Source organism: Pleurodeles waltl, chromosome 5 (genome assembly GCF_031143425.1).
Source record: "Pleurodeles waltl isolate 20211129_DDA chromosome 5, aPleWal1.hap1.20221129, whole genome shotgun sequence".
In the NCBI taxonomy this organism is placed as follows: Eukaryota; Metazoa; Chordata; class Amphibia; order Caudata; family Salamandridae; genus Pleurodeles; species Pleurodeles waltl.
In genome coordinates this window covers 1,609,110,129-1,609,133,603 of record NC_090444.1, presented here as the reverse complement: position 1 = coordinate 1,609,133,603, position 23,475 = coordinate 1,609,110,129, and the positions used below count along the sequence as shown (strand labels likewise).

The window sequence follows — 23,475 nt, the reverse complement described above, 5'->3', positions numbered from 1 at the left end:
AAATGTAAACTTGAAAACATTCCAAAAATGTGAAGGAAATTGAAATTGGAACCTAAAAGTGAAGTTGGTATCCTGAAATTGATTTGTGGGAGAAGTCAAACACAATATAATATGGACAAATGTTGGCTTCAGTTGAATTTAGAAGAGCTCCAACATTTCTATTAAATTAAAATATATATATATATTTGTGAATTAAAAAAAGCATTTCATTATTTGTATAGTTGTTTGAATGCTTGTTTACATATTTTTGTGTATTGTTTTGCGGTTCACATCATAAAAATTGCATATGCCAGGGTCCCTAGATTCCAATAATGACATAGTGGGGATCCTGGATTCTAATAATAATTCAGTGTTGGGATTACAGTACTTATTAAGTGTGGGGACCCCAGCAGTCAAAAGGTTAAGAACTACTGCATTAGAGTATGTCTCCAAAGTCTCTTCTCTGTTCTCACAGAAATTTTCTAATCTGGGTATAGACTCTAGGGAAGATGGTGTGGAAAGAACAAAAAGGTTATGACTTTCATATGGCAGTGCAGATTACAATGTAGTCTCCATTCTGCGACAAGCCACTGTTGTTGGAATGGGTGCACTTCTTAGAAAACAACTTGACAAGTAGTGGGTGAGGCAGGGCAATAGATAGGCCACCATGATACCCAGGATCAGGATGGGAATGGGAGCTCGAACTAACATTAGCAAAACAGCAGCCTTCAGATAGGTCATGATTTATAATGCAAATGCATGTAATGGATGGAAGAAGCAAATGACAATAAAATGTCTATGAAGTGGGACTTCAGGTGGGGTGGAATCCATATTTTGGGAAAAAGATTTTGATGGTTTGCAGGAGAGAAACCTTCAATTACACTGTTTTTTGCAGGCCTTTTTTTTCATAAAAAAGGGCTACAGAGGATGTAATTCGGAGTGCTTAGGGCATCAGATGCGGTCTGGAGCCTTACCATTAAACCCTGTGTGGCATAGTGCAGGGAGCTCTCTGCCTTTGCGTGCTGTTACATTTGAACTGGTCCGTTTATGGGTGTCACACTTCTTGACGTCTTGCTTCGGGAGCTCGGTTTTCACCATTTTTGGAGGTGCCAGTCTACTGCATGCATCTGCTAATGCTGTCATTGCTACAAAATCTCCTTTCTAAGAATAATTAAGTTAAATCCAGAGTGCATGGAAATGCTTTACAACATAAGGAGTATTTCAAAATGGGCAAACAGGTGTATTAGCATGCTGCTGTATCCAATTACACATTTTTAAATGCCTTTTTATTTTTGTCAAATGTCACGATACACACCCACACAACCTCCCACATTAAATCTTGTCTGTTAAATGCCTACTAGTACAAAGTTGAATAATGCTATTGGCCTTTGCCTGTTTGTTTAGCACTCTACTGCTTGAGTGGTCTGTAGTTAAATCTGTACTGGTGGTGTGTATATTCAGGTACCAGATTGATGGTCCTCACAATGATTAGAGTGAAGCAGTTGTGTTTAAACTAGTTTTTCAGTAAATGGATTCTAGCTCTTCTGAAACTCATATGTTCATGGAATGTGCAGTTGTAGATACCCATGATTTTCATACTCCTGCTATCTAGTGTTCAGCTCTGATGTGCACAACTTTAGTTTCGAGGTACTGTGACTCCTTCCTTGACTGGTAAAGCTCATGGACATAGACTTCATATTTAGATTGTTTTTTTCCACTATCGGGTTTGGATGTGCTTCACTGGGGCTTGACTCTGCATGGTGCTGTTCATCGGGTCCTCTTCAGTTGTCTATGCCTGGTAGCCTCTGAACAATCCTTCAGTGCACCAACTTTTTCTCTTTACTGTTGTGTCTGCCTAATCCGTTTCACTGACTCCCGCATGGAGCTTCGCCCCTCTCAAGCCCCTTTTGTTGAGTCTTGTGCTTGAGAATGTTAGAACTGTGATGGAAAAGACACCTTTTGTTATTGTCCACAGTGCCATTCGAAGTACTTGTGCGCATATCAACACATGGTCTGAAACCTCTGCGTGTTCTCGGAGCGTACCGAGGTCTCATGCTCCACTTGCCTCTACTTCCGGTCATAAAAAGACAATCCAGGATCATTGTCACTGTCAACTAGCTCGGTATGCCATGGAACAACACTGAGCGGATGATACCCCTGACGTCTTTGGGAAAGATGAGGAAGCGGAAGTAGATGTGGATGATAAACTGGCTGTGTCCTTCAGCCCGGAATCCAAATCTCCATCAGATTCTGAGATCCAAGACCCGCAACCAATGCTAGGCCAGCATCAGAAAGCAACTGCTGTGCGTACCAGTATACATAAAGGCACTCATCGCCCCTTGGGGGCTGAGCATCGAGCCCACTTTAGGGGACACAGCCTTCCAGGCCCCCACTGCCTCCTAGCCATGGCTGGCACCTGTATAAGGCTGTGGAGCCGACCCAGCGTTATAGGATCTGACCTGCCTTGATGCTGACAGCTCCATCAGCACCCACTAGTGGTTCAAAGTCAGCTCCAAAGTGAAAGCAACAGTTGATGTCCAAACCTGCCTCCACGACGAAACAGACTTCGGCATTCAGTTGCCTGTCCAAGGCAGACTCTGAAAGCTAGGAGCTACCGATCTTACAATGCCTTCAGGAAAGACTTTCTATTCATCCTCACATGGGCAAAATCATTAGAAAGCCCCCACCACAGGTGCAGGAGACTATCTCGGAAGAGCAAGCTCACTTTTGAAGATCAATCAGCAGTGGCACACCCACAACCACCAAAGCTGGGGAAAAAAGTCCCAATAGGGTAAAATTCCATTGCCCCAAAACCTACTCTGGCAGCTCTTACTCCTTCCACCTCAACCACCTCCATCTCCCTCTTTCCCATCGCTTCCATCTCCTGCTTCCCCTCCACCTCCTGCCTTTTTTGCCAGGAGGGTCTACATATTCATCTTATGGGGAAGGGAGCCCTCCTCCCTTAGATCCTTATGAGGCTCCTGATAACTAGGAACCCCAGAATTGACCTATGGATGATTATGGGGTTGTCTCTCCAGATATCAATGACCCTTACCTATACCCTGTCAAACCTTCCCTCCTGATGATACCATCTCATATCTTGAGGTTGTATGCATGGTGGCTACCTGTCACAAGATGAACCTACATACAATACCAGAAGAAGAGAACTTCTTGGTGGAAACTCTCTTCCACATCCAGCGTACCACACAATTCTTGCCTTTGCTTAAGGGAATGCTTAAGCTTACACAGGAGGTGTTCAAGAACCCTGTCAAGACCAGAGTTGTCACCCCAAAGTTGAAGAAAGCCCTCACCCTCTGACTCACCCTACATTAGAGGTCAGCCCCCATCAGACTCATTGGTGGTGCATGCCATCTGCATCTGGCCAGTGCTCAGGGTACTGGGGATGCCTCACCTCCTCACAAAGTGAAAAGACTGGCGCAATGGGGAAATTAGTTGCCTTACAAAGCGCTGCTGATTGGCTTGTCACCAGTTCTGTAGAGTTTTGGTGAGATATAACTGAGCCCAGTGGAATGAAATGGGGGAGCTCATATAACATGTCCCTGACCAATACAGGCAGCGGGCGGAGGAGAACGTAACTGAAGGACAAACTGTCTCCAGCACTTCCATCAGGTGTGCTCTTGATGCAGCCACACATGTTCACCAAACACTACTGTGTGGATGTCCTGGCTTGACAGCAGGCCTAAGTGCACCAGGCGGTACTGCGTACACTTTTTCAATCTTATGCAACATTCTCTCACTTAGCACTGCTGTACAAAGGAACTGCTTCACATTCTATGCAGAGCATCTGTTTCTACAACTACACATGTCCGAACAGAAAATGTTTCTTATCCTGAAAGCATCTTCTCATGGTATCTAGTTCTGTAGATTCACGTGCATCACCATGCCCGGACACATTCGTTTGTTGCAGATGTCTTTTTTTTCTCTCTAACTTTCTTTAGCATGGGCATCTTTACAGATTCTCATGCTCTAGCTCCATCCTTACCCGCTTTGTGGGAAAACAATCTAACTATGGTGTTAATGTCCATTCAAATTACCAGTCAAGGGAGGCATCACTATACCCCGAGACTCTGAAAACTTCTTCAAAGAAAAATAAATTGTATACATCCAAGCTCAACACTAGATGTCAGGGGAATGCAGAGCATCAGAATCTAGAGTGCTGCATGCCACAAATAGATGCTTACAGGGCAAGTAACATTTTCCTTTCTTCAGACTTGTCCTCTTTACACACGAAGAATAGGAATTGGCGTACATTGTTTAAGAGACTTAATGACTTGCCTTTTTAATGGATAGATCTTTAAGGTTGCAGATGTGGAGTTCAAACCCATCCTGAAGGTCAGTTTCAAAACAAGCCTTGCAGCAGAATCTCTGTTAAGGCAATCTGCACCCATAGTCTCATGTCTAAATAAGTCCCCCTTTTATAAAAATGTACATGTTACATTAGAGGGAGGTTTCACTTGTTTCTCTTTTGTTAGTACATTCACTTTTAATTTTCTACCACTTCCATTATAGCTTTCGGATAAATACCTTCAATTGACTGAACTAGGGCTGTGTAATCTGCTCTGCTCACTTATGCAATAGAAATTAGAATTCAGGGACCTTACCACTTTTGAAACCCAATTCTTCATTTTGCAACAGGAAAAAAATAATTTGGAGATAGACATGACATACAAATTGAAAGTTATCCAGCAGAGCTTGGAGCAGGAGGAAGCAGAGCACAAAGCGACTAAAGCACGGTTGGCAGACAAGAATAAGATCTACGAGTCCATTGAGGAAACAAAGTCTGAAGCCATGAAAGGTAATCTTTTCATTCTGTATGCAAAAAATCGGTTTACCATAATAATTATTGTAATTGGGGAAATGCACAAATTCCAAAAAGCTATTGATTTCTAGCTGTGTCATGTGTAGAATAGAAGCCAGTGCGAGAATAGCAGGACACTTCTTTGTGGTAGTTTAATTGAGCACACATTTGATGGAGTAAAGTGACCTTGATCAGAATGCTCCCTGTATGAATCGAACGAGCGAAGGCTAGTAGCGGCGTACACATCACTTATTTGTAGTAAGGCCATAGGATAGTTCCATTGCATAAATACTCTTTGTATGTGTTGCTTTCTGGGCCACCCTCGAAACAAGTTGACTGTACCTGTGTAGGATTTGTTTCATTGATGAGCATGTAAGTGGCGCTTTAGATGCAGGATGGTGTAGGTAATGCCTGGTGAATGTGAATTTCGTAATACTGTTGGGTAAAACCTGTTGTTTGATTTTATTTTCACCAGATATGGACATAAAACTTCATGAGGAAAGAATGTCCAAGCAGAGAGTTGAGAACAATTTGCTAGAAACAGAAAAACGGTGTTCAATGCTTGACTGTGACCTTAAGCAGGCGCATCAGAAAATAGAGGAGCTTCTGAAACGAAAGGAGAAACTGCAGGAGAATGTAAGTATATTTGATTATGTAATTTGGAACCATTTGTACATGGCGTGTATTGAATGTATACATGTGTGCCTATTTAAAAGCTTTTCAAAAGCTTTTGAACGCCTACCAGTGAGTACAGCAAATTAGAACATGTAACCTTAGTTTTATTGACAGAATAAGGGCACCTCCTTTTTTAATTGACCCAATTGTGTGATACTAGGGACGTCACTTTAACTTCCCGTGCTGCAGTCCCCTTATCGGCGGAATGTGTTAGCACTTGGAAACTGATTTAATACTAGGGTTATTTACTGCACAAAAAATGGACATTAACATTAGGAATTATAAATCCCTGATTCATATCTATCTGAATAGTGGTGGCAACACTTACACAGAACTAATGGACCTTTAAATATACATGCAAATAATTCTGTATCATGAGAAAACTATACTTAATGGATTTTCGTAGGATCTGATTAGCACCCAGTTAGTATGAAGACGTGAGGACTAAGGAAATTCTGGTCTAGCCCCGCCGGCACAACATTACTGAGATGTTAATGATGGACTATTGTCTCTTTTATGTGATTGGATTATAGGAACTGCTAGTATCTTACCTTATAGAACATGCAAGCCATTAAATAGAAAAGCAGTGACCTTCAAAATGAAGATTTTCTTAACTAGGAATACTCCTCATGACTACACATTCCCCAATATCATTTGCAGAATGGAATGAATTATAGATGCTTCTGAGCGGGGCAAAATAATCAACTGTGCCTTCTTTTTGGTGTTCCTCAGCTAAGCCCACATAGTTGATGATGAATTAATAGATGCATCCTCTGTGCCCTTTATTCCTGTAGCTAGAAATTAACCCTCTTATTATTGACAACCTTATCAGCCACGGACATTTCTGCAATTACTGAAAGTAATCACTTTCTTTCTTCTGGCCATGGGGCTCAGAGTTGTTTCTTTATGGTGTTGCACTTTGTTGTTTATCAGGAGAACTCTATACTGGTTGTGAGGAAAAAGGTTTATTATATGGTGTGGTTGTGTCACCTCTTAAGATAATAAACTCACAATCCCATCTCTGGCTCAGTCAGGCTAGTTTGCAAAAGCTTAGCTCAACCCTGGGTAGCTGTGTCTTCAAGCAGTCAGGCTTTGTGAAATGAAGGGCAAATCATTTAGAAGTACCAAGACAGCTGAATAAGAAAGAAACAAGACACAAAGAAAATCTGACACAAATGTATTAAAATAGCTCTCATTTGTATGAATTTGTAGACTCTAAAATTAACAGAATCCACCATAAGTTTTAGAGGAACAGATCATTAAGCAATTTTATATTGCAAACAAGCATGGGCAACTACCACGGTTAGTGGTTACGTGTAAAACCTTTATAAAGTTGTTTGATTACTCCGGCCCACTTTGGACAGCTTACTCTAATAGGAAGCAAGTCAAAAGGTCCAATGAGGCTTTGCGGGACAGTTACTTTGCATTCAAAGCAGTCTCCAGTCCAGTTCTAGGCTCAATGAGTGAATTTCCGTAGACATTATTGAAGTGGTGCTGATGCTAGGGATACAGGATGATCCAGTGACGAGTGTCTTCCTGTGGCCTTTCTTCGGTCCTTGCACACAGTGGGGGGAGACTTTGGTAGTAGAGCTCGATGTTCCTTGAATTTCGAATGAAGTACAGCCAAAAACCAATTGCCACTGGTCTTTGGTTACAGCGAAACCAATGGTTCCATTTAACTGAGGCTAGTATTGATTTTGGGGGACCAAACTTCACTTCAACTGCTCTCCCTGGTCCAGCAGACTCGGTCGCAACGTTTGAGCGCCTAGACTCAGTCTCCCAGGCCCCACTTCGGTAGTCATTGGCTATCAACTCTGCAAAAAATGATTCTTCGTTTGGGATGACTTTCTCCAACAGGGCACCACAGACAGAGTCCTCTTTGCTAGCCCAGCAGATGCAGTCCCTTCTTAGGTGCAGCCTCTCTTTAGGAACAGGAAGCACCAGGGAAGCTCTTCTTTGGTTCTCACTCTATTGTAGATGTGATCTGAGGTCTGGGTGCCACTTTTTTGAAGTGACTACTAGCCAATCTGCTACCAGGTCCCCTTCCACCTGATGATGATATCCTGCTTAGTGTGGCATCTAACTATCCTAAAGTGTAATATTCTGCCCACTCCGAAAATGACAGAACCCCTCTTTTAGTTTGAGGAGCTTGGTAGCCCTCCTTAGATTTGTAGCTACCTGACGGCTACATTCCCATGGAAAAACTGGTTTGGCAACTGTTTTCCCCTCTTTCCATGACACCAACCTGTCTATCAGAACCAAAGGCCAGCCCTTCTTGTGTGCCCAACATTTTCCCCTCAAAGGTGGCTTTCCCTTTGAGGCTCACTTTTGGGCTCACACCCTATTTGGCCTTCCTGCCATGAAGAGAACACCTCTTCCAATGGTGGCTCTTTGTGTTCTTTCCTGAGACGTTCATATCTCTGCCTCTGGAGGGCAGAAGGCTGTCTCATGGCTAGCAACCATAAACAGACACTGGAAAACTGGAGCAACAGAGAGGCAACTTTCTAAAGTTGCCATTTACTTAAAAGTTACATTAAATATGACTTGCGCATCACCTTGGGTTTAATGTAATGATTCTTTTGAAACCTTGATGTACCAACTATAGTAGTCCCATTCAGAGGTTAGCACATCTGGGTTGATTGTGTGTAACCCTGTATTCTTCATCAGCTACTAGTCTTTCTGCATAACAAATGACAATTTGTTTTTTTTTACTGTAAGAACATATAAACACACGTCCCACAGCACCCTGCCTTAGGGTGAGATAGGCCTGCCTTAGGGGTGACACACATGTTGAATAGGAAGGTTTTGGTTTTTGCATTTCTTTAAAAGGCAAAGTGTAGTTCACAGTTTAAAACTACTCTACCAGTCTGCAGTGGCAGGCTGGGAGATATGCTTTACTTTAACACACTCAGGGTGTCTGTAGGAAGTTGGCTCTGTATGTGCTATTTCAAAGTAAGGAATAGCATGCACAGAGTCCAAGGGTTCCCCTTAGAGGTAAGATAGTGGCAAAAAGAGATAATACTAATGCTCTATTTTGTGGTAGTGTGGTCGAGCAGTAGGCTTATCAAAGGAGTAGTGTTAAGCATTTGTTGTACATACCCACAGGCAATAAATGAGGAACACACACTCAGAGACAAATCCAGCCAATAGGTTTTGTTATAGAAAAATATATTTTCTTAGTTTATTTTAAGAACCACAGGTTCAAATTCTACATGTAATATCTCATTTGAAAGGTATTGCAGGTAAGTACTTCAGGAACTTTAAATCATTACATTAGCATGTATACTTTTTTCATAAAACACAATAAGCTGTTTTAAAAGTGGACACAGTGCATTTTTCACAGTTCCTGGGGGAGGTAAGTTTTTGTTAGTTTTCACAGGTAAGTAAGTCACTTACAGGTTTCAGTTTTTGGTCCGAGGTAGCCCACCGTTGGGGGTTGAGAGCAACCCCAAAGTTACCACACCAGCAGCTCCGGGCCGGTCAGGTGCAGAGGTCAAAGAGGTGCCCAAAACGCATAGGCTTCAATGGAGAGAAGGGGGTGCCCCGGTTCCAGTCTGCCAGCAGGTAAGTACCCGCGTCTTCTGAGGGCAGACCAGGGGGGTTTTGTAGGGCACCGGGGGGGACACAGGTCAGCACAAAAAGTACACCCTCAGCAGCGCGGGGGCGGCCGGGTGCAGTGTGCAAACACGCGTCGGGTTTGTAATGGTTTTCAATGAGAGATCAAGGGATCTCTTCAGCGTTGTAGGCAGGCAAGGGGGGGGCTCCTCGGGTTAGCCACCACCTAGGCAAGGGAGAGGGCCTCCTGAGGGTCACTCCTGCACAGGAGTTCCGTTTCTTTAGGTGCTGGGGGCTGCGGGTGCAGAGTTTTTTCCAGCCGTCGGGAAAGGGAGTTCAGGCAGTCGCGGTCAGGGGGAGCCTCGGGATTCCCTCTGCAGGCGTCGCTGTGGGGGCTCAGGGGGGACAACTTTGGTTACTCACAGTCGTAGAGTCGCCGGAGGGTCCTCCCTGAAGCGTTGTTTCTCCACCAGTCGAGTCGGGGTCACCGGGTGCAGTGTTGCAAGTCTCACGCTTCTTGAGGGGAGTTGCAGGGGTCTTTAAATCTGCTACTTGAAACAAAGTTGCAGTTCTTTTGGAGCAGTGCCGCTGTCCTCGGGAGTTTCTGGTCTTTCTTGAAGCAGGGCAGTCCTCTGAGGATTCAGAGGTCGCTGGTCCTTGGGAAAGCGTCGCTGGAGCAGGTTTCTTTGGAAGGCAGGAGACAGGCCGGTAGGTCTGGGGCCAAAGCAGTTGGTGTCTTCTTCTCTTCCTCTGCAGGGGTCTTTCAGCTCAGCAGTCCTCTTCTTCTTGTAAGTTGCAGGAATCTAAAGTTTTAGGTTCAGGGGAGCCCTTAAATACTAAATTTAAGGGCGTGTTTAGGTCTGGGGGGTTAGTAGCCAATGGCTACTAGCCCTGAGGGTGGGTACACCCTCTTTGTGCCTCCTCCCAAGGGGAGGGGGTCACATCCCTAATCCTATTGGGGGAATCCTCCATCTGCAAGATGGAGGATTTCTAAAAGTTAGAGTCACCTCAGCTCAGGACACCTTAGGGGCTGTCCTGACTGGCCAGTGACTCCTCCTTGTTGTTTTCTTTGTTTCCTCCAGCCTTGCTTCCAAAATTGGGGGCCGTGGCCGGAGGGGGCGGGCAACTCCACTAAGCTGGAGTGCCCTGCGGTGCTGTGACAAAGGGGTGAGCCTTTGAGGCTCACCGCCAGGTGTTACAGCTCCTGCCTGGGGGAGGTGTTAGCATCTCCACCCAGTGCAGGCTTTGTTACTGGCCTCAGAGTGACAAAGGCACTCTCCCCATGGGGCCAGCAACATGTCTCTAGTGTGGCAGGCTGCTGGAACCAGTCAGCCTACACAGATAGTCGGTTAAGGTTTCAGGGGCACCTCTAAGGTGCCCTCTGGGGTGTAGTTTACAATAAAATGTACACTGGCATCAGTGTGCATTTATTGTGCTGAGAAGTTTGATACCAAACTTCCCAGTTTTCAGTGTAGCCATTATGATGCTGTGGAGTTCGTGTAAAACAGACTCCCAGACCATATACTCTAATGGCTACCCTGCACTTACAATGTCTAAGGTATTGTTTAGACACTGTAGGGGCACAGTGCTCATGCACTGGTGCCCTCACCTATGGTATAGTGCACCCTGCCTAAGGCTGTAAGGCCTACTAGAGGGGTGACTTATCTATACCTGCATAGGCAGTGAGAGGCTGGCATGGCACCCTGAGGGGAGTGCCATGTCGACTTACTCGTTTTGTTCTCACCAGCACACACAAGCTGGCAAGCAGTGTGTCTGTGCTGAGTGAGGGGTCTCCAGGGTGGCATAAGACATGCTGCAGCCCTTAGAGACCTTCCTTGGCATCAGGGCCCTTGGTACCAGGGGTACCACTTACAAGGGACTTATCTGGATGCCAGGGTGTGCCAATTGTGGAATCAAAAGTACAGGTTAGGGAAAGAACACTGGTGCTGGGGCCTGGTTAGCAGGCCTCAGCACACTTTCAATTCAAAACATAGCATCAGCAAAGGCAAAAAGTCAGGGGGTAACCATGCCAAGGAGGCATTTCCTTACAGTGTCACAATAAGTGCTGCAGTCCACAAGGGACACTTTACCTTACAAGCCCTTGGTACCATATACTAGGGACTTATACTAAGGTAACCTATGCCAATTGGGTATTATCCGTTAATTATAGACTTTTAAGTTTCTGAGCGTATGCACTGAGGCCTGGTCAGCAGGGCCTAGTGCATCGCAGAGTCATTGCACTAGTACCGACTAGTCAAAAATGGAGGTGAACTTGCAAAAAAGAAATTTCCTAACATTGGTGTTTGCTACTCTATTATTTATCATAGGATTCAGTTTCAAGATTCTTTCCCAGAGAGTGCTTGTGGATAATCCCCTTGTAATTCCATTTTTGTATTTTCTCACATTTAAGTAATTTTAATATCTAGAAGTACTTAGCTGCAAAACATTAAAGGAACGCTCAACCCGATTTCTCTTGGGGCTGTCTTTTGCCAACACATGCCCTGTTTGTTCGTCAAGCACCACTTTGTTCCTTGGTTGCAAAATCTACACATACAGACATGGCTGAAAATGCCTACTGTCCTTTTCCCATCAACACAAAGCTAAGAGGGTTACCTAAAGGCTCAGTTCCGTCCCAGAGATGGGCCCCGAGTATGCTCCTTGTTCAGATGTGATAGTATCATTTCAGAATTTCCCGGGCCTGTGTTATTTTTTGTTGCATTTTGGCTTTAGCACTGGTCAGTTATGATCTGGGTAGCTCAAAGTCAGGCTGTTTCAAAAGTCTTACCAATATGGCAAATGTTCTACTCTCTGGCAATTGCACATAAGGATTTTACAAATAACCTCCGCATATGAGGTCAGTTTATATTGAAACCATAGCAGAAAGCCTATGAAAATTTCTTTAGTCAATATCTTAAGTTTTGCTATTCTTTTTCTTTGAGATGAAAGCATGTTTGAGGCCTGCCAGGTGGATATTAGACATTGTAGTCCACCTATAAAATAATGGCAAAAATGAAGTACCCTTTTGATTATTGTCGTGACAGCCATCCACTAGCTGGTGCCATCATAATGCACAGCAGTTGCTTTTGCCAACATCCTAGTTGAGGCAGTTACTCGTGATCATGCGAATAATATTTGTACTGTTCATCTTTTCCATTAGTTTTATACCCACCTGACATATATCAGTAGTTGAATTATTTTTACTGTTGTGAAACTGTTGTTTCTGCTGTACCCAACAAACAAGCTGTATAAATGTGTACAGAAAGAATATCATTTTTACTGCGGAGACACTATTGTACCAAAGGAGAGCTTGTTTTTGATCCAGAGCACTCAAAACCCCACTCATCTGTCAAATAGTAGGTTAGTCTGTGACTTATCTGAAATATAAATGTTTTCAGTCCCTTTTCTGAAAGACGCTGCCACCAAGTGAATCTGTGTGTTTTTGTTTTTTTTCCTTTAAAGTCTCCACTAAGGGCTGTGGTGTTACTCAGGGTGTGTACTGTTCTCTGTAATATGTCACCATCTACTGTTCCACTTCCTTTAAATTTTACAGGTATGACTCCAATCTTCCCCTGTGCACTTCCATCTGTATGTTAGGTTTTTACAAGACATTACCCCAAACTCACCTTGAAAATTTGCTTAATGAAATCCAAGCCTAGATGCATTATAATGGCCTACAGCTTAATACGTGTAACCCACTGGCCATAATATTTGGCTAAAGTGGCTAATCTTCTATTACTACTCTTAAAAAACCTAATGTTTTGCTGATAGTGAAAAATCTGTGTCTTTTCTATATCATGACCCTTCTTGCTTACCTCCTAAAATACATGGTTAGAAATGTTGTTCTAACCAAGCAGGATGAGGCTGAACCTTTCCTTACTCAATGAAAACAAAATGTTAAACGATAGGGCTGCAGTTACCGGCCTTGGTTATGGTGATATCCTTTATTGTGTTCTCTCTGAATCTGGCTACGAGGAGTCCAAGCTCCAGTGGGGAGGGCCATCAGTGGCCTGAACATGAGGGTTTGTATCTTGGCGCTAAGGAACGCCCATGACTGTCTTCTTGTACCCGTAGAATTCACGTTGGTGTGTTCTGTCTAGCTTTTAAAGGCCTACTTAAACTGGCCAGGTCTGTTTGGGTAACACAATCTGCCGTTATCAGCAGCTTCTCAGCTCTCGGAGCAAAGATAGAGGTATTCTATAAATGCCCATTTCAAGCTTGCTCCTTATGAGGTAGGGTGCTTTTATTGAAACACATACTCTTTTCAGTTAGTCAAGACCTCAGAGTTTGATGTTGACACTAAGTTAATAGGTTCTGATACAGTGATGGCTCTTGGTGTTTCTTCAGTGTTCTCAGCTCGATCTTTTGGCTACAAATTAGTAGAGAACATGCAAATACATTGTAGAAAGGCTTTTCTTGACTTAAAACATTTTTCCCATTCCTCAAACTACGTTGGATCCAGTGGCATTGCAGTTTCGAGCTTGTCTATCTTTCACCTTCAGCCAATTTCTTTGTCATGCTTGCAGAGGAAACCCAATAGCCATGATGACATCCTGCAACACCTTAATTACCTTAATTACTGCTGATAATGGAAACTGATCCCCAGTGTGATGCTGACAAAACGTTTTATTGACGCACCAACTTAAGTTGTGTGATTACACAGAGTATCCCCTTCCCAAGTCACACATCCCACCCATCGGTAATTTTACTTTAAAACTTCCATCTCAGTCACTCATTACTAACTTGTAAACAGGTTCAGGGCAGCAATTTTTTCTCAGAAGCCGGGGAATTCCCTGGCCTTTTCCCACCTTGTTGTCCTTTTGGAACGGGCTTCAAGGTGCCATTCCTGCAAAAGTTATCAATCTCCCTCAACACATTTCTCATGAGTGAACAGCCTCACTTGTATACTGTCCAGTTTCCAATTGTTGAGTTGTAGTTCACTATTACTTCTTTCTAGAGGTTGCCATCAGTTTAGATTGTAGTTCAGCAAGCATCTATGATCTGGCACTCAGGAGCAAAATGTGCAGAAGTTCCTGATTCTTGAATTGAGATGTAAATAAACATCATGCCTTTAAATTATCTGATGTGCCAAGTCATAAAACATTTTAAGTTTAATCTGTCCGTTTTCCATATTTGGCATGGTGCCAATATTTTCAAGAGATTTCTAAATCGGAAGAAAGCAAATGATGGGGAGGAGAGTGAATTTTCAAAAAATTAACACCTAGTCAGAAATTTTGCCATCACACCACCACGAAACAGTTGAATATTAATTACATTTACTGACTGTTATTGCAAAAACTGTTGAATATTTCAGTTTGCATTAGTGACTTTTGTTTAAAACAGTATTTCATTGATCCTTGCCACACAGTTTGTGGTGTTTGTTGGTAGTGTAGAATGTAACAGGTTGGAGTGGAATGATAGAATGTAGACGGGTAGAATGTAGAGAAGGTGGAATGTGGGAATAACGGCAGTTAGGAGGAGGCAGTGGAAGATACGGTGTTGTTCTCCTTATACCGCTGTACCTGAATAAATATGTGTTTACTGCCACACTCTCTCACCTAACACATAACTTAACACACTTGTTGGACAATCAGCAGAATTTGTTAATGTTTTTCTTTAACTAAAGCTCACATAATTCTGTTTGTTTCAGGTTCAAAACTTAACGTTAAAAATAGAGCAGGAAACACAGAAGCGTACTCTTACCCAGAATGACTTGAAGATGCAAGTTCAGCAAGTTAATACACTGAAGATGTCGGAGAAACAACTGAAACAGGAGATTAACCATCTCACTGAAATCAAACTAAGCTTGGAAAAACAAAATGGAGAATTACGCAAGTAAGTCAGCTTTTGGTCTCCTTTAAATTTACCTTAGAACTTTTTTTTTTTTTTTTTAACTGTACAGCTTCACACTCTAGATTATGAAAGTTCCAGAGCTAAACTATGCCATTGCAACACAAGAATTATGTTTTTTTTTTTTTTTAATGGACTCATTTTGAGCAGTATATTCACATGAGGTATGAATTTTACACACACACACACACACATACCCACCCACCCACCCACCATAGCACAAACAGCGCTGACCCATTGCCTAAATCCTGCTATATGCCACTGAGACCAGCACTTACAGCCACTCTGCATAGGACTGTCTGGCGAGTGGGACGATTTCTTCTTGGCACAAGGATGATCTGTCTATTTCAAATTTCCACTATCGTTTTAGTTTTTTGTAGTGTTGAGGAGGTACAGAAAGTCCCACACACCCAGGACCTGACAACCTTACTGGGCTTCACAAAATAAAAGGTATCCCATTCAGAGGTGCCCTAGGGAATTTGGCAATCTGCTTTAAAATGCTAAGAGCACTACAAAGAAACACTACTCCTGAATGCAACTAGTGGGGCATAGAACCAGAGTAAAATATTTCTAAGTCAATAACAAAAAGAACAAGCTGGTTTTCAACTCATATCGTTTAGATGCCCTTCCTTTCGGAGGTCTTTTGCAGTCATAAGTGGCACCTAGAGATGGAAAAGAGAACACATCGCTCTGTCGAAATTTACATGCAAACATTGTGCACATCGACAAAAGCACATTTTTGAAAGTGCCATTCACAGACATAACTGCTCTACTAAAAATCTAAATGATATTCAGCTCTAGTGGTTGCAGTATGTGAATTGAAGAAACGTCTTCAGTTTCCGCTGTTAATAAAAACAGTATGAATTTGCAGTTCTGTGGCAGAACCGAAGGTGAGGACTATTTTCAGAATGTCTTTTACTGCACAGACATCAGCCAAAGAGAACATTAACAAATAACTACAAATCAACATGTGACGCCATCCTGCAAATTATTGATTCATTGTCCAAACTTTATTTATGGATTTTATTAAAATGATCTCCTTACCTGTAGCTAGAGGACATCTTTAAATATATCTTTCTAGAGGAGACAATCTGGGCCAGGCAAATTGTTATAAGACCATTCTAATCTCTTAAAACGTTTTGTAATAGGCCGCTGCAAACCGGTGTCAAACAACTAATCTTGTGTGTATGTGGAGCCTTCAGGCTTCATGCAGTTTAGGTCAGTGGACCATATATATAAATCACTTCCTTACCCTTAGTGTAACATGATTACTGTAAATGAAATTTACAGCTTTTTCAGTTACAAATGGTTCATTCAGAACCATTCTTGTTTCTTCTTTAATGCATTTCAAGCACTTCTACATGTAACATCAAAAATTGCTCTCCATCACCTTTTCAGTCCATCGTTTTAGATGACCTGGGCCATGCTATTTTTTCCTGAAAAATTAGCAACCACAGGATTGTTTGCCCTTTTGTACATACAGCAGGCTAATTATGAATAAGAATAGTGTAGAGAAAAATATACATTTTAGGGTTTTCTTCTTTCGGTTTTTGCAAGTCTCATTTAACACTTTTTCTCTGCATCAAGATTCAGAAGGGGACAGTGCAAAGTAGATGACAGAAAACAAATGTGATCCTAGTGACCGTTTTCTGGGGGACTTGTGCACGTTTTCTTTTTTTTCTGGGTGCTTTCTTGTCATTGTCAAATCCCACGTTTCAATCTTTGCTGGGGAGTGCTTTAAGGGGGGAACGGATGCATGGAGGAGATTTTCCCCTCAGAGTGAAGACAGATTGTTGTGGTTCATGGCAAGGCCCAGACCTTTTACAGTAGGCTGTTTTCTTCATGGTGCAGGTGTAGGCCACCAGAACTTTCAAATTATGTTACTGTGCTTGGAATACGGCGAGTATAAGCTTGATATATATATATATATATATATATATATATATATATATATATATATATATATATATATATATATATATATATATATATACATATATATATATATATTTTCTTTTTACTATCCTGGATCATACAAAATAAAGTGATGTTTGTTGTCTCAAAGATTATGGTCAGTTTACAGCAAAACGTTTGGATTTGAATGGCAAAGTAATTGTTTATTTATTTTTGCAACCAGTTTTCCCAGCTTGCTCTTTCATATTAGATATGGCTTTATGGCTTCCAAGGCTTTTTTTTCTGAAGTATATTGGAGAATATCACAAGGGCTGCGGATTGATTGGTAGTGTCCAACTTAAAGTGTTATTATAAGTTAGATGTGGATTTTGCTTCTTTGATGAAGAAGGTTTACAAAAATATAATCCTCCCCTTCTGTCATAAAAATGCAAATTTCTTAGCTGTTTTGATAGACATTTCGCTGTTACCTTAGTACTGTATCTAGAGGATTTCTGCCATATGGACAGTCCACACACTTTGGCATAGGATAAACTGTTGTATACCTTGAGATTTTGTAAATCATGCCAAAGTAAGACATTGCAAAAACTGTAAGTATGCATGAATCAGATCATGTGGATCTGAATGTGTTTTTCTAGATGCCCCCTATTTCTCCTCCGGCTTTGGGAAAAATGTGTTTAAATTGGCATAGCCTTAATCTTGAAAACAGTGCTTATGTGTGGAAATTGTTTTCTATTTTTTTGGACAGTAATCAGAATTCCGGACTAGTGCACACATGCTGTGGGCTTGTAAAAAGATTGTTCACAGTCCTTGAATTCACTCATGCATCCTTTCATAAAATGTTAGAAGAAAAATAAAATAATGTAGGCCTGTATGGTATGTTTTCTAACATCTCAATAATGCATAACTACAAAGTGCCACTCAAACTACTGAGAACAGTTAAATGCAGATATGGATTTGGCCGTGAGTGTGAGGTTGTAGTATTACGTTTCTCTGTCTTAGTTCTTGGTGTTCGATCGTGCTGCATTGCAATTGTCGCTGTCAGTGCTTTAGAGGTGTGCGAGAAGGGATAGACTGTGCATTAAGCAGTATTTTGTCTACCCAACTAATAGTGACTCTGCTACTCCATGATAGCTGGTTGGTCTTCAGGAAGGAGGAAGTACACCGGCACTCCTAGGTTCCTTCTTGGCGTGGCTTGTTGTTGCTTGACGTGAAGTAGATTGCTATGTTTGAGGGATTAGTCCATGTTGCCTTGCGGTAGGTTAAGAATTAAACCAAGATCTAAAGCTTGTAGGGCTGGCTTTTATAGCTTTCCTCACAGCAAGGTGGATTTGTGTTTTTTCTTATGTGGAGGGCTAGTTAGTTTCAACGTTTGCTTGGTTGGACTCAGAAGGAACACACTTCTCGTGATTTGTTGAAGTGTGACACTTTAATGTCTGAAGTAAATATATATTGGTGAATGGACCGAATTCAGTGTTGAAAATTCACATCACTGCTATAATGTTGATGATCGGATTACCCGTTCTACATATAGCAGGCAGATGGGGCTACCATCAGGTAAAACAATCAACACAAAATGTTCCATCTTTTTAAAACTATGTTAATTTACTTTCTGACACATACCTTTCTTTATTATACCCTTGCTATATTTTCCTTTTCTCTCTCTTAAAGGCCCCAAGGCTGTTTATTTGAATTATTTTTACATTACTTATTATAACCTTTTGTTGAAATGTAAATTTCTCTGCCACTGTTTAGGATTACCCCACATTTGTGCATTACTTTTAACGCAAAATGTGCATTTTATCTTATGTGCATGTATGGGTGTTAAGAAAATTGGAAAATCAAAATTCATTCTCGGGTAGCATTAGATTCTCTGCTATAAAAGTTGACTGCTATTGAAATTGCTGTGCATTTAGGAGCCATTCTGGCACTCTCTCCACACTCTGGAGAAGCAGTGTTAGAGGATATCATTACTGTTTGGAAATATGACCCAGTTTTGCTCTCCTCTTCCCTCTTCAGGAATTACAGACACTGCAGACTAATTAAGTGGGAGGAATGGGGAAGAACGTGGGAATCAGTGTTTATGCACCGATTGCTGGATGTTCTACCTTGCATTTATACTGGACATTTCAAGTGTCTAAGTGATATCCTAATCGAGCTATAAACTGCCAATAATGGTCCCAGGAGGAGTACCAGCCCTCATGCATTAAAAGGTCTCCGTGCTTAGATGCATATGGTTAGCATAAAAATGCAGATAGGTTTTGAACTTTATAAATCAAAGACACTGTAAGAATGGGAGACCTTCACTGGCAATGAGGTGGTTAAAATGTTGTTACCATAGTCTTGTTAGAAATGCATACGGCATTTGTTTGTTCACAATAAACCTGCGAACACGATAGTATATATACCCTTTCTACATTCATTGCCACAATTTTTAACATCTTTGTTTTTTGTAGAGAACGCCAAGAGGCAGATGGGCAGATGAAAGAGCTTCAGGACCAACTCGAAGCGGAACAGTATTTCTCAGTATGTATTGCTTTTGTTTTTAAAAACGGATTCTGGAGTGATTTGAAACTATTGCTTTGGCAAAAAACTTTTTAATTAAGTACATTAAGTTATAAAGCACCATAAAACTCAGAAAGTTTGTAAAATGTAATGGTGGAAGGTAAAATAAAAGACAAAATGACTCGTATGGGAATAATTTAGCAAGTTTGTGTCTTCAGTGGAATATCGGTGAAGTCTTGCTAGATTGACAAATGTTTCAACAGCAATTAGACAGTGGGTGAAAATGGATTCTGTTCTTGTGCATTTCCTGTTTTTCATTTGTGTGGTTTGCATAATATAAGAGATTTGTCATTTTTATTGTCTGGAATAGCATAAAAGATGAGCATGCTTCTTAATTGGCTAGAATATAATCTAATCTATAGATGCCTTCCTCCCTCCCCATCCGCACTTTGTTAATAAATGCTAGTATTACTAAAAGATTGTACTCTTGCTACTTTTGCTGTCCCATTTCTTCTTCAAAATGTAAATAATGAAAACAATATTATATGACTGGGGCAGTGAACTACATTTTTAACTAGAATATTTAAAATCTTTTTCAAATGCATTTATTATCTAATTTCCTTTTACAGTTTTTGGAGTGCCGTTGTTTGCCAGAGTGTTTAACTTTGGTTACAATTTATACCAACCCTCCGAGGGACTAGTGACAAAAATATAGCAGGAGAATTAGTCTCAATGCTCCCTAGGTTCTTGCATTTTTAAATACATGAAGGGCATACAAAATATTTATACTTTGTTTTAGGCAACAGTGAGCAAGAGAAAGACATTTACACATGGGTAGGTGAATATTTGCAAATTGTGCATAAATCTCGATCTCGTAATCTAAGATCTTTTATTGTCCCAGTGTTTGTGTTGAATTACCGTCAGCCAAGCAATTGAGAGATTCAGGGCTTAACCTGAGTGTAGCTGGTCCACTACTCACACATATGACCAAGCTGTAATGTAACCAGGAGAGGACCTTGGTATATGGTGTCCGTGCTTTCTCCTTCCTCAGGGTGTTTGAACCCCACGCCTGCGTGCAGATCCAGAAAGATCTACCATTAATCGTTTTGTGACTGACTTTGACCGTTTTGTCGAGGTTTTTTATTTTATTTTTTTAGCTTTTTTCTTTTGGTGCATCAAGGATGCCACTTAAGACCGGTTTCAAGCTGTGTGACTCCTGTCACTGCATGATGTCGGTGACTGATTCGCACCTTGTGTGCTTGTGGTGTATGGAACATGACACTGACCCGAGGTTGTGCTCTGTGTACCAGGCCATGAACCCAAAGGCTTTGAGGGAGTGGTCCCTAAAGCTCCTGGTGGTCTGGCGCTCAATTCCACTTCCCTTCCAGTCTCGTTCCAGAGGAAGGTCACAAGACAGCTTGTCCCACTCTTTGTCCTCTGGACATTCGGGTCACAAGAAGATGTTGTCGAAGAAGAACAAATGTACTTCGATTTCACCCGGTTGCTTGGATGTTGCGACATGGGAAGAGCGTCTACGTTCTAGGCCTCCATCCTCGGAGCCTGCTTCTGGGTCCGCTCCGCACCTCCTCGAATTTCCATGAGCCAGTGCCACCCCATCCGGGAAGTTTTATGAAGTCATGCGCCTCATTTTTGGGCAGACCAACCCTTCTGCAACCCCAGTAGGGTTGGGGCGGGCCCCCTTGGGTTCCACATCGGCGGCTCTGGCTCCTGAGGGCCCCTCAGGATCCAGTATCTGATCCGTGCTGACGCCGTTCATGCCAATGCATCCTTCCCTGGCGCCGGCAAAGATGTTGACGCTCCCTACGTCGTTGGGCGAACGATCGACGTTGACCCCATACTTATACCCGACTCCAACCTGGAGGCGGACCAACGTCTCTCAAAGCCGGTTCCATCTTCGATGGGGCCTACATTCCTCAGGTTGGATCCTGATCCTTATTCTTATGGGTATCTGAAAAGTGTGGAGGAGTCGCTGGAACCTTTATAATTCCAACTGGAAAACCCAGAGGACTGAGCACAGAAACTAGGAGAAGCTAGTGGTCTGGATACCTCTCCTGACACTGGCATGCTTTCTCTCCCTACCGTGGCTATGGAGGAGGGAGCGTCGTATTCTATGGTGGTGAGAAGGGCGGCTGAGGTCCTCATTCTTGAGCTACCTTCTGTGACAGTCAGGACTAACTTCAGCCCAGGGTTCCACCTAAGAACCCCTTTCCCCATTTAACAAAGCCTTCACTGATGTTCTACTGGGTACCTGGTTGAGACCATGAATTCCTGACCAATACCCTACGCCTGAGAGTCTTGTCATCCTGGCTGCTTTTTCATTGGGCGCATTCCCACCTGCACCCCCGGATAGGGAATCAGAGACTGGATCAAATTGGGAAAAAGATGTTCTCTTTCTGCAGTCTGGCATTGCAGTCTGTGAACACCACATGCCTTTTGAGCCGCTATTTCCATACCTTATGGGATATGGTTGCGCAGGTGCTGCTGCAGGTCCCAGAGGAGGCTGAGGCTGTTCTCTCCCAAGCCGTTACTGACAGTAGAGATGCAGCCAAGTTTACAATACATTGTGGGCTGGACACGGCCAACTCACTGGGTGGATCGGTTGCGTCGATGGTGGCCTTACGGCACAACACCTGGTTAAGGACGTCTGGCTTTTCGGGGGATGTCCAGCAAACACTCATGGTCATGCCCTTCGATGGCACCCATCTTTTCGGAGGCAAAGTGAAGTCAGAGTTTGAGCGCCTTAAGGAGTGGGCTACAACTCGGTCCCTTGGCTTTGCAGCTGCTACTGGCCCCCTCAGTGCGCTTTTCACCCCTTTCGTGGTTACAGAAGGGGCACCCAGAAGCGTCCTGTTCCCACCAGCCACTGAGCCGCGCATGCTGCCCAGCCGCTGCGTGGCCCCGGACGCGGGATCCAACGTACTCATTGATCAGGGAGGCAGTGGTCCACCATGTCCACCACCACCCCTGCTGCAGCCTCCAAACTTCCTAGTCCGTTGCACCGTCCCAGACTAGTTGGAGGCAGGATATGGCATCATCTGCCACACTTGGAATCCATCATGGTGGACAAGTGGGTTTTGCAAATAGACCAAGGGGGATTCTCCTCCCCTCCGGAAATGCCACCATCTTACGAAGGGGTGACAGAGGATCACTTGACACTTCTCCGTGAGGAAATTACAGCTCTGTTGAGGGTCCTTGTGCTAGAAGTGGGCATTGGTTGTTATTCCCGATACTTTCTGGTGCCCAAAAAGGACAAGGGCCTTCGCCCTATCCTAGACGTACGTTTCCTCAATCTGTTCCCCAGAAAGGAGAGGTTCAAAATGCTTACTCTGCTCTGGAGACTGTATGGTAGTCCTGGATTTGCAGGATGCCTACTTCAACAGTCCTATCCTGTCTGCCCATAGACTTTTCCTGCAGTTCATGGTAGGTCACAAGCACTTTCAGTTTACCGTGCTTCCCTTTTTGCCTTACCCGGGCCCCTTGGGTGTTAACCAAAGTGATGGCGGTGGTCGCAGTTCATCTGCGCAGGCAAGGAGTTTCAGTCTTCCCCTATCTTGATGACTGGCTGTTGAAGGCGAGCTTGCCCCAGGCGGTCATCTCTCACCTTCAGACTACTGCAAACATGCTGCACTCGCTGGGGTTGACTATAAATGTGCCAAAGTCACACCCGACTCCCTCTGAGACACTCCCTTTCATCTGAGCTGTTCTGGGCACAGTGCAGTGTCAGACCTATCCCCCAGAGCGGCGCGTCGAGGATGTTCAGGCTATGATATTGGTGTTTCAGCTTCTGTCCTGGGTTTCGGTGAGAATGACTCTGAGGCTGCTAGGCCTCATGGCCTCCTGCATCATACTGGGCACACATGCCAGATGGCATATGTGGGTCCTGCAGTGGGACCTGAAGTTCCAGTGGGCGCAGCATCAGGGGTCTCTCTCCAACATGGCCCAGATCTCGGAGAGAACTGTGCAAGAAATGCAGTAGTGGTTTTCGAATCCCGATTGGGTTAGAGGCAGATTTCTCTCCCATACCAGCCACATTTCACATAGGGATATGGTGGCCATATGTGGGAGGCGGAGATCAGAAGCCTCTGGTCTCTGGTGGAGTCCGGGCTCCACATAAATCTTCTGTAGCTCAGAGCAAGCAGGCTTGCATTGAAAGCATTCCTTCC

At 43.1% G+C, this 23,475-nt stretch overlaps 1 protein-coding gene across 1 annotated transcript in view; it reads left to right on the top strand.

Moving 5' to 3' along the window:
* ROCK2 (Rho associated coiled-coil containing protein kinase 2) overlaps window positions 1-23,475 on the top strand; it is a 508,887-nt gene that overhangs the window by 364,869 nt on the left and 120,543 nt on the right. Inside the window, exons 17-20 of the mRNA XM_069235939.1 lie at window positions 4,636-4,795; window positions 5,274-5,434; window positions 14,676-14,860; window positions 19,243-19,312. Coding sequence (XP_069092040.1) covers window positions 4,636-4,795; window positions 5,274-5,434; window positions 14,676-14,860; window positions 19,243-19,312 — 576 coding nt within the window. The remainder of the gene's footprint in view (window positions 1-4,635; window positions 4,796-5,273; window positions 5,435-14,675; window positions 14,861-19,242; window positions 19,313-23,475) is intronic.